The sequence below is a fragment of the Mirounga angustirostris genome, unplaced genomic scaffold (genome assembly GCF_029215605.1).
Source record: "Mirounga angustirostris isolate CCGP_5_RB_7025 unplaced genomic scaffold, mMirAng1.0.hap1 SCAF_11, whole genome shotgun sequence".
Taxonomy (NCBI): Eukaryota; Metazoa; Chordata; class Mammalia; order Carnivora; family Phocidae; genus Mirounga; species Mirounga angustirostris.
Window position 1 is genome coordinate 57201813 of NW_026991719.1, and position 12755 is coordinate 57214567.

Sequence of the window (12755 nt, forward strand, 5' to 3'; positions counted from 1 at the left end):
ATATCTATATACATCTATATTGATATAGGTATACATGTTGACAGAGACATAGACATAAATATAGGTATCTCCTACTGGTCTCTCTGGAGAATCCTAACACAGTGTTCTTCAAACAGAAGAAAAACAACAAGATGGAAATTTTGATATATACAAAGGAATAAAAATCATTTGAAATGGTAACTACATGTGTAAATATCTAAGATTTTTATTATTTATATCACTTTTAAAGGAAAATTGACAATACAAACAAAAATAGTAAGTATTATTAATTTTATATCATATTGTAAAAGTAAAATGCACAACAACAATAGCATAAAGGTCAGGCTGGGAGATATGGAAGTATACTATGATGACATATGAAGGTAGACCAAGATAAGCTATATAGTATATACACTAAAGAAACCACTAAAATAACAAAACAAAGAGTTATAACTAATAAGCCAACAAAAGAAATAAAAGTGAATCTTAAAAATTACTCAAATATGTCATGTAACAAGGCCTTTTTAATTACTCTTTTCAAAGTTTCCTTGGCTAGTCTCACTGCTTATTCTTCTAGATAATCCTTAGAATCTTTTCATAATATTCCAATATAAATTCTTCAGGAGGTTGGTATAAAAATTATACTGCATTCATTAACTATTTTGAAAAAATAGTCTAATAATCCAAAAGAAGGTGGAAAAAGAAGAAAAGGGGAATAAACAATATATGGGACAATTAGAAAATAAACAAGATGATAAACTCAAACTTAACCATATCAATAATCACATCATATGTAAACATTCTAAACACCGCAGTTCAAAGACCAAGATTGTCAGATTCAACAAAAAAAGCAAGACTGAACTATATGCAGCTTACAAGACACGCTCTTTAAACACAAAGACCGGAGTGGTGAAAAGGACACAAGATATACCACGCTAACACCAGTCAATGGAAGCTGAAGTAACTATAATAATAAAGACAAAGTAGATTAAAGAGCAACTGTGGTACATATCCATAAAATGAGGCATTACTCAACAATAAGGGAATAAACTATGCATACACACAACATGAATGAATCTCAGAATAATTATGCTGAGTGAAAGAAGCCATATAAAACAAGAATATATTCTCTATGATTCCATTTGTATAAGTCTCTAGAAAACACAAACTAATCTATGATGACAGAAAGCAGATCAGCTGTTACTTAAGGAAAAGTGGGAGAGAGGGTTGACAAAAGGACATGAAGGAACTTTGAGGAGTGATGTATATATGCACTACCCTGATTGTGGTGACTGTTTCACAGATTTATACGTATGTTAAAACTCATCAAATTTTATACTTTAAACATGTGCAGTTTATTGTATGTCAATTATAACTCAATATAACTGGTAATTAAGAGTAATTAAGAATCAGTTGAAAAAATAGGAATACAGAAATCCATACTGATACTAAATGAAATAAGCCAATAAGTAAGTAAATAATAAATAAATACTAAATGAATGCTTATAGTAGAATGCTGACTGCCACCTAGTAAATGTGGAGGGAGTGCTAAAGTTCAAAAATGATCATTTGGCAGGGTGCGTGGCTGGCTCAGTCAGTAAAGCATGTGACTCCTGATGCCAGGGTTGTGAGTTCGAGCCCCACATTGGGTGTAGAGATTACTTAAAAATTAAAATTAAAAAAAACGATCATTTGGCAACAATCTTAAGACTGGTTTAAGCAACAGCACTAACTCTAAAGGGAAATTTTCATGAGAAACGGGGTACAGGGCGCCTGGGTGGCTCAGTTGGTTAAGCGACTGCCTTCGGCTCAGGTCATGATCCTGGAGTCCTGGGATCAAGTCCCACATCGGGCTCCCCTGCTCAGCGGGGAGCCTGCTTCTCCCTCTCCCGCTCCCCCCCTTGTGCTCTCATTCTCTATCTCATTCTCTCTCTCAAATAAATAAATAAAATCTTAAAAAAAAAAAAAAGAAACGGGGTACATACACAATTTTAAGCCTCCCCACTATTCGTTTCATGGGAAAAATAATAAATATACAATGAAGAAATTGGGCAGCACCTTTGCTCAGGTGATCAATATTAACATCACCAATAAAGAGCAGATGGACATCATGGGCTTCCAGATGAGATGCCCTGAGAAAGGACACATTACCATCATTTATGTAGCATTCCAGTCACAAAAGTATAAACTGAATCTAATCATGAGATAAACCTCAAATGAAGAACTTTCACTTAAAACAAGATGGGAAGCTACTGTATTCTTCCAACATGTCAATGACACAAAAGTCAAAGAAAGGTTGTGGAAATGTTCCAGAGTACAGGAGACTAAGACATGACAAATAAATAGAATACCTGATCCTAGAGTAACCCCATATTGGAAAGAAAAAATGCGGGGCGCCTGGGTGGCTCAGTTGGTTAAGTGACTGCCTTCGGCTCAGGTGATGATCCTGGAGTCCCAGGATCGAGTCCTGCATCGGGCTCCCTGCTCAGTGGGGAGTCTGCTTCTCCCTCTGACCCTCCCCCCTCTTGTGCTCTCTCTTTCATTCTCTCTCTCAAATAAATAAAATCTTTAAAAAAAAAAGAAAAATGCTATAAAGCTCATTATTGTGGGTATATAATATATATTAAATCCCTCAATAATATGGATATATTATGGGTTATATTCCCTCAACAATATGTAAAGAGAGTGCACAAATATTAATAACAGGTGAATCTGGATAAAGTATATACAAGTGGTTTTTTTTTTTTTAGATTTTATTTGTTTATTTGAGAGAGAGAGAGCAAGCACCGGGTGAAGTGAAGAGGGAGAGGGAGAGAATCTCAAGCAGACTCCAAGCTAAGCACAGAGCCCAATGCAGGGCTCGATCCTGAGATCACAACGTGAGCCTAAATCAAGATTGGAAGCTTAACCAACTGTGCCACCCCGGCACCCCGTATATACTGGTGTTCTTTGGACTATTCTCACTCTTGCAACTTTTCTATAAGTTTGAAATTATTTCCAAATAAAACCTTTTTAAGTGTCTATTGCCACTGAAATCCCAATACACCCAATTTAGGTATGTCCAGGATCAATCATTAGGCTATTAAATACAGTAATTCAGGAATAATAGCAATAATTGCTATAAAAACTACAACTTTTGCATCCAGTGAACAGAGAGACATGCTGGCAAGAAGGCATATAGCTGGTATGCAATCTCCTCAGTTCTCCTGCCCTGTTTATTGGCAGGGGGGAGAGAAATTGCTTCTTAGCAAATATAAAAAGCATGCAATTTTTGAAAGTGTTTATTTCTATTAATATTTTTAAATTAAAAAAATTTAATATTAAAAAGGTTTTTCAGCATTAAATAATTCCATCCACATGATATAAATTTCAGGAAAATATAATTCAAGTAAGTGGTCTGTTTGGGAAATTTAATATTCTGGTTAATCAACTATTCATTTTTATGCTTCTAATCTCTTTTTAAAAATTCTAAAACGTGTCAGTATAAAGGAGAAGAGGATAGCAGTGGAGTAAGAGGTCCCTAGGCTCAACTCCTCCCACAAACACAACTAGATAATTAAAAAATCATCCTAAATATCAGAGAAATCAACCTGAAGACTGACAGAACAAACTTCATAACTAAAGGGAGAGAAGAGGCCATACTGAAAAAGGATCAGAAGACATAACTGGCTTTTCTAACACAGAGAAGGCAGAGATTTCAACAAAATGCAAAGATGGAAGAATTTATCCAAAATGAAAGAACAAGATAAGGCCATGGCCTTATCTCAGAGATCTAAGTGGAACAGATATAAGTAACATGCCTGATGAAGAATTTAAAGCAACAATCACAAGAGTACTCATTGTACTTTGTCTTTTCTCATTGACTTGAGAAAAGAATAGAGGACATTGGTAAGACCCTTACCACAGTGATAAAAAGAATCAGTCAGGACGCCTGGGTGGCTCAGTCGGTTGGGTGTCTGACTTCAGCTTGGGTCATGATCCCAGGGTCCTGGGAACAAGTCCTGAATCAGGCTCCTTGCTTAGCAGGGAGCCTGCTTCTCCCTCTGCCTGCTGCTCCCCCTGCTTATGTGCTCTTTCTCTGACAAATAAGTAAATAAATAATTAAAAGAAAGACTCAGTCATGCAGAGAAAGGGGAACCCTCTTGCACTGTTGGTGGGAATGCAAACTGGCACAGTCACTCTGGAAAACATTATGGAGTTTCCTCCAAAAGTTAAAAATAGAACTATCCTACAATCCAGCAATTGCACTACTAGGTATTTACCCAAAGGATTAAAAATACAGATTCAAAGGGATCCATGCAGCCCCATGTTTGTAGCAGCATTGTCAACAATAGCCAAATTATGGAGAGTTCAAATGTCCATTGACTGATGACTGGATAAAGATGTGGGGTGTGTGTGTGTGCACGTGCGAGCGCGCATGTATATTTATGTAATGGAATATTACTCTCCCATCAAAAAGGATGAAATCTTGCCATTTGCAATGACATCAATGGAGCTGGAGTGTATTATGCTAAGTTAAATATCAGTCAGAGAAAGACAAATACCATATGATCTCACTCCTATGTGGAACTCAAGAAACAAAAGAGATGAACATATGGGAAAGGGGGAAAAAAGGAGAGATGGAAACAAACCATAAGAGACTCTTAACAATAGAGAACAAACTAAGAGTAGATGGAGGGAGGTGGGTGGGGGATGGGCTAGATGGGTGATGGGTATTAAAAAGGGCATTTGCTGGGGTGCCTGGGTGGCTCAGTCAGTTAAGTGTCTGCCTTCAGCTCAGGTCTTGATCTCAGGGTCCTGGAATCAAGCCCCGCGTCGGGCCCCCTGCTCAGCAGGGAGTCTGCTTCTCCCTCTCCCTCTGCCTCTCCCCACTGCTCCTGCTCTCTCTCTCTCTCCATATCTCTTTGTCTCAAATTAATAAATAAAAAATTCTTTAAAAAAATAAATTAAATAAAATAAAAAAATAAAAAAGAATCAGAGCTGAAAAGTGCAATAAATGAGATTGAAAACAGGCTTGATGCAATGAACAGCAGCCTAGAAGAAGCAGAGGAACAAATTAGTGACCTAGAAGACAAAATAATGGAAAATAATAAAGCTGAACAAAAGAGATGAAGAAGAATTATGCAACATGAGAAAAGACTTAGGGAATTCAGTGACTCCATGAATCATAACATTTGTATAATAAGAGTTCCAGAAAAAGAAGAAAGAGAAAAGGGAGCAGAAAATTTATTTCAAGCAACAGCTGAAAACTTCCCTAATCTGGGGAAGGAAAGAGACACCCACATCCAGGAGGCACAGAGGACTCCCATCAAAATCAACAAAAGCAGGCCAAGACCAAGACATATTGTAATTAAATTGGACAAATACAGTGATAAGGAAAAAATCTTAAAAATGGCAAGACAAAAGAAGTCCTTTTTTTTTTAAGATTTTATTTATTTATTTGAGAGAGAGACTGAGAGAGAGAGAGCATGAGAGGGGGGAGGGTCGGGAGGGTCAGAGGGAGAAGCAGACTCCCCGCTGAGCAGGGAGCCCGATGAGGGACTCGATCCAGGGACTCCAGGATCATGACCTGAGCCGAAGGCAGTCACTTAACCAACTGAGCCACCCAGGTGCCCCAAAAGAAGTCCTTAATAGCTGGAGATTTCTTAACAAAAATATGGACAGCCAGAAGGGAGTGGCATGATATATTCAACACGCTGAATGGGAAAAGTCTGTAGCTAAGAATACTGTATCCAGCAAGGCTATCATTCAGAATAGAAGGAGAAAGAGTTTCCCAGACAAACAAAAACTAAAGGAGTCCGTGACCACTAAACCAGCCCTGCAAATAATATTAAAGGGAACTCTCTGAGCAGGAAAGAAAGACCAATAGTGACAAAGGTTAGAAGGGAAAAGAGAAAATCTCCAGAAACAATGACAAAACAAGGAATAAAACGGCACTGAATACACTTCTATCAATAATAACTGTGAATGTGAACGGACTAAATGCTCGAATCAAAATACAGGGCATCAGAATGGATAAGAAAACAAGTCCCATCTATATGCTGCCTACAAGAGACTCATTTTAGACCTAAAGACACCTGCAGAATAAAAGTGAGGAGAAGGAGAAACATCTACAGCACAAATGGATATTAAAAAAAAAAAAACAGAGTAGCATTATTTATATAAGACAAACTGGACTTTAAAACAAAGACTACAGCAACAAAGAAGGGCACTATATAATAATAAAGGCGACAATCCAGCAAGAAGATCTAACAATTGTAAGTATTTATGCACCCAACATGGGAGCACCCAAATATATAAAACAATTAATCACAAACACAAAGGAACTCATTGATAATAATACAGTAATAGTAGGGACAGCAATGGACAGATCAGCTCACAGCAATGGGCAGATCATCTAAGCAGAAGAACAACAAGGAAAGAAGGGCTCTGAATGACGCACTGGACCAGATGAACTTAACAGATATATTCAGAACATTCCATTCTAAAATACCAGAATACACATTCTTTTCAAGTGCACATGCAACATTCTCAGAATAAATCACATACTAGGTCATGAAACAGGCCTCATCAAATACAAAAAGGCTGAAATCATACCATGTGCCTTTACCGATAGCAATGCTATGAAACAACAAGTCAACCACAAGAAAAAATTTGGAAAGACCACAAATAAATGGAGGTTAAACAACATTCTACTAAACAATGAATGGGATAACCAGGAAACCAAATAACAAACAAATGAGATTGAAAACATGACAGTACAAAGCTTTGGGATGCAGGAAAAGTGGTTCAAAGAGGGAAGTATATAGCAATACAGATCTACCTCAAGAATCGAGAAAAGTCTCAAAAAACAACCTAACCTTACACCTAAAGGAGCTACAGAAAGAATAACAAAGCTTAAAGCCAGCAAAGATAGGAAATAATAAAGATTAGAGCAAAAATAAATGATAAACTAAAAAAACAACAGAGCAGATCAATGAAACCAGGACCTGGTACTTTGAAAAAATTAATAAAATTTGGGGCGCCTGGGTGGCTCAGCTGGTTAAGCATCTGCCTTCTGCTCAGGTCATGATCCTGGAGTCCCAGGATAGAGCTCCATGTCAGGCTCCCTGCTCAGTGGGGCAGTCTGCTTCTCCCTCTCCCTCTGCTCCTCCCCCCACTCATGCTCGTGCTCTCTCTCTGCATCTCTCTCTCAAATAAATAAAATTTTTAAAAAATTAATAAAATTGATAACCTCTATCCAGACTTATCAAAAGGGGAAAGGACCCAAATAAATGAAATCACAAATGAGACAGGAGAAATAACCAACACCACAGAAATACAAATAATTATAAGAGAATATGATGAAAAGCTATATGCCAACAAACTGGACAACCTGGAAGAAATGCACAAATTCCTAGAAACATATAAACTATCACAACTGAAACAGAAGAAACAGAAACAGAAAACTTGAACAGACTGATAACCAGCAAAGCAATTGAATCAGTAATCCAAAAACGTCCAACAAACAAAAGTCCAGGGCCAGATGGCTTCACAGGGTAATTTTACCAGACTTTTAAAGAAGAGTTAATACCTATTCTTCTCAAACTATTCCAAAAAACAAAAAAGGAACAAATTCATTCTATGAGGCCAGCATTACCCTCATTCCAAAACCAGTTAAGGCCTCCACTAAAAAAAGAGGACTACAGGCCAAGATGCCTGATGAACATTAAAAAACTCTCAATAAAATACTAGCATACTGAATCCAACAATACATTTAAAAAGTCATTCACCATGATCAAGTGGGATTTATTCCTGGGCTGCAAGGGTGGTTCAATATTCACAAATAAATCAAGGTGATATACCACATTAACAAAAGAAAGGATAAGAACCTATATGATCTTTTCAATAGATCCAGAAAAAGCAGTTGACAAAGTACAACATCCATTCATGATAAAAACCCTCAACAAAGGTTTAGAGGGAACAAACCTCAACATAATAAAGGCCATGTATGAAAAATCCATAGCTAATATCATCCTCAGTGGGGAAAAACTGAGAGCTTTTCCTCTATAGTCAGGAACAGGACAGGGATGTCCAGTCTCACCACTGCTATTGAACATAGTACTGAAAGTCCTATCCTTAGCAATCAGAACATAAAAAGAAATAAAAGCATCCAAATCAGCAAGGAAGAAGTCAAACTTTCACTATTCGCAGATGACATGATTCTCATGATTTCTACACGAAAACCCAAACAGGGCGCCTAGGTGGCTCAGTCGTTAAGCGTCTGCCTTTAGCTCAGGTCATGATCCCAGGGTCCTGGGATCGAGTCCCACATCGGGCTCCCTGCTCAATGGGGAGCCTGCTTCTCCCTCTCCCACTCTCCCTGCTTGGGTTCCCTCTCTGTCTCTCTCTCTCTAATTAATTAATTAATTAATTAATTAATAAAAAGAAAACCTGAACAACTCCACCAGAAAATTGCTGGAATTGATAAACAATTTCTGTAAAGTCACAGGATACAAAATCAATGTACAGAAACCTGTTGCATTACTATATACCAATAATGAGGAAGCAGAAAGATAAATTAAGAAAACAATCCCATTTACAATTGCACCAAAAACTACCTAGGAAACATCCTAGCCAAAGAGGTAAAAGACCTGTATTCTGAAAACTATAAAACACTGATGGAAGAAATTGAAGATGACACAAAGAATGGAAAGACATTCCACGCTCATGAATTGGGAGGACCAATATTATTCAAATGTCTGTACTACCCAAACTGACCTATACATTTAATGCCATCCCTATCAAAATACCACCAGCATTTTTCACTGAGCTAGAACAAACAATCCTAAAACTGTATGGAACCACAAAAGACCCAGAATAGCCAAAGATACCTTGAAAAAGAAATGAAAAGCTGGAGGCATCATAATTCCAGACTCCAAGTTGTATTACAAAGCTGTAGTGATCAAAATAGTATGGTACTGGCACAAAAATAAATACATAGATCAATGGAACAGAAAAGAAAAAAAACCCAGAAATGAACCTACAACTATATGGTCAATTAAACTTCAACAAAGCCGGAAAGAATATCAAATGGAAAAAAGACAGTCTCCTCAACAACTGGTGTTGGGAAAAGTGGACAGCCACATGCAAAAGAATGAAACTGGACCACTTTCTTACACCATACACAAAAATAAATTCAAAATGGATGAAAGACCTAAATGTGAAACAGGAAACCATCAAAATCCTAGAGGAGAACACAGGCAGTAACCTCTCTGACATCAGCCATAACAACTTCTTTCTAGTTATGTCTTCTGAGGCAAGGAAAACAAAAGCAAAAATAAACTATTGGGACTTCATCAAAATAAAAAGCTTCTTCACAGCAAAGGAAACATCAACAAAACTAAACAGCAACCTACAAAATGGGAGAAAATATTTGCAAATGACGTATCTTATAAAACTCAACACCCCAAAACCAAATAATCCAATTTAAAAATGGGCAGAAGACATGAACAGTCATTTTTCCAAATAAGATATACGGATGGGCAACAGACACATGAAAAGAAACAACAGGTGTTGGCGAGGATGTGGAGAAAAGGAACCCTTCTACCCTTCCCTATTGGTGGGAATGAAAACTGGTTGCAGCCACTCTGGAAAACAGTATGGAGGTTCCTCAAAAAGTTAAAAATAGAACTACCCTAGGATCCAGCAATTGCACCACTAGGTATTTACCCAAAGAACAGAAAATACTAATTTGAAGGGATATATGCACCCTTATGTTTAACAGCATTACTTACCATACACCAGATACTGAAATAGACCAAGTGTCCATTGATTGATGAATGGATAAAGAAGATGTGGTATATATACAATGGAATATTATTCAACCATAAAAAAGAATGAAAACTTGCCATTTATAATGATGTGGATAGAGCTAGAGAGTATTATGCTAAGTCACAGAAAGATAAATACCATATGATTTCACTCATATGTGGAATTTAAGAAACAAAACAAATGAGCAGAAGGGTAAAAAAGGAGAGGCAAACCAAGAAACCAGACTCTTAACTATAGAGAACAAACTGATGTTACCAGGGGGAAGGTGGATGGGGGATGGGTTAAATAGGTGACAGGGATTAAGGAGTATACTTGTGATGAGCACCAGGTATTGTATTGGAAGTGTTGAATCACTATATTGTATACCTGAAACTAATATTACACTGTATGCTAACTGATTGGATTTAAATTAAAACTGAAAAAAAGTATCAGTATAATTATTTGCCTTATTAATAAGTAAAATACATTGATCCTAAATGAATCTCTTTTTTTATTTAAAGATTTATTATTCTTAAGCAATCTGTACACCCAACGTGGGGGCTCGAACTCACAACCCCAAGTCCAATAGTCACAGCTCCACCCACTGAGCCAGCCTATCACCCCTAAATCTCTTTGTAAATGGTCATCACCCTATCAATATTCTTTGTCCAGGAGGGTAAAGGCATATATGTGTGAATGTATGTATGAACATGAGATGAAAGTGAACCACTAACGTTTTTTATTTGTTTATTTATTGATTGATTTTTTTAAGTAGGCTCCATAGCGTGGAGTTCAATGCAGAGCTGTTCTGAACTCAGGACTCTGAGGTGAAGACCTAAGCTAAGATCAACAGTCGGACACTTAACGGACTGAGCCACCCAGGTGTCCTCCCACTGATATTTTTTAAACAAAATCCCATTATCTGCCTGTTTTATCACCATTTCCTTCTTTATCCTAAAATCTAACAGCAGAGAGAACACTTTCTGTTCCATGCAAAAGACAATTTTTTCAAAAAATCTGTTGTTGAGGTGTATTTTAATTTTTCCTTTCTGTGCAGAACAGATCGAAACAATCTGATGCTATAAAAAAAACCCAAGGATGTTTCTTTGTTTTACTGAAGTATAACTAACAGAGTGTTATATTCGTTTCAGGTGTAAAACACGGTGATTCCACAATTCTATACATTACTCAGTAGTCACCACAATAAGTGTAGTCATCATCTATCACCAAATGACGTTTTTACAATCTTATTGACTATATTCTCTATGCTGTACTTTTCATCTCCATGACTTTTTTATTTTGTTACTGGAAGTTTGTACTTCTTGAATCCCTTTATCTATTTCGTCCATCCCCCTACCCACCTCCCCTCTGGCAACCTCCCGGGGGAAAAAAAAAAAGAAAGAAATACATAGGACTCTTAATGTGAGAAAAGCATTTTTGTTTTATCTGGTATCTTCTGTGAATTGCCACTAAATCAAAGCAATTTAATTATACTTTATTTTTTACTAAGTATAAATAATACCATTATTTTCTTTTTTACTTCTAATTCTCCATTATAATGTGATCTGTATATCATAAAAAAAATAAAGAGCAAATAATTAAGTAAAAGCAGGAATACTGAAGCAAATGTCTAGATTTCAAAATGTGAATCGAAGCTCTAAAAAATTCATTAAGTTAATTTCCAAAGGAGAAACCTCTCATACCTTGTTTGCTAGGTTTATAGCACTGAGAGCCTTATCATAATATTCTTTGTCATCCCAATCCAAATAAGCAGTGGCTAGTAACCGCAGAACTTTAGCCTATAATTAAAAATAGAAAAAGCACTCAGGTGAGGGTTAAATTGCAGTTAACAGCTGACCAGCACTTACACAGTGAAAGGCATCTTCTCAAACTTAAGCTATTTTTATGAAATAGCATTTCCTTAGGTAGCCACATAGTCTTGGGATATGTCTCATCATTATGCTACCCACATCAAACACTAAGAATTTTATAACAACTGTGTTAATATATTTTTAACAGTGTTTTAGCATTGAAGTTCTTTATTATCCCCACTCTACAAATAAAGTAAACAATAGCACAGCACTATTTAATTTAATCATCTTACAACCTACTGTATAGGTAGCATTGCATTAGGACTCCATCAAAAAAGATAAATAGAAAGACATAATTGCTCTCTCAAAGACTTTACAGCCTAGTTGCAATTAACCAATTAGACCAAGAGCACATATACCATCATTTTATAGGAACAGATATGCTTTCCTATAGAGGTTTCTCCCAACTCAGCTAAGTTTTAAAATTAATATGTATTGCTGAATTAAGTCTGTTTCTCCAGCCAGGTTTATATTGATAAGGGGAGTAACTCTAAACAGCATTTATTTAACTACAGATTTAGATTTTGAAAAGAAGAGCTCTATTTCAATGAAGAATCTGCCTCTAAATATAATGAGGAGAGTAGGACCAGGCAAAGATAATCTTAACATATTAGAGCTCTGTAAATCCAGAGAAACGATACTTAGGGTGTTCTATTTCTGAGTTTTTTAATTCAAAAACTAAGATGGATCAAATAAGATGTGTACAATATACTTAATATCATTACTATTATTATGGAACAACTCTCAACTTATAAACTTCCCCAGAGGACTTTTATGGAGTAAATATGGCATCTCTGAGAAAAACTCTATTTTGTAATAGTAAAAGGGTCAAATAATCAGAAAGATCTAACAAAATGAATGAATCTCAAAACCATTATGTTAAACAAAAGAAGCCATACGTAAAACAGTAGATACTATATGATTCTGTTTATACAAAGTCCAAGAAAAAACAAAAATAATCTACAGCCACAGAAGTCAGAATAGTGGTTTTATCTTGGGGGTATGAATGGCAATCAACCAGAAAGGGCCAAGGGAACTTTTGGGGGTCATGGAAATTTCTGTATCTTGATCTACGTGGTTGTTACAAGATTATCTAGATATATTAAAATTCAT

The 12755-nt window shown here is 36.4% G+C and overlaps 1 protein-coding gene across 2 annotated transcripts in view; it reads right to left on the reverse strand.

The window, feature by feature from the left end:
* The window catches only part of TEX11 (testis expressed 11), a 317684-nt gene that overhangs the window by 200093 nt on the left and 104836 nt on the right, over window positions 1–12755 (reverse strand). For both annotated transcript variants that reach the window (XM_064574208.1, XM_045879303.3), the window contains exon 11: window positions 11475–11570. In XM_064574208.1, the coding sequence (XP_064430278.1) occupies window positions 11475–11570 (96 nt within the window). The remainder of the gene's footprint in view (window positions 1–11474; window positions 11571–12755) is intronic.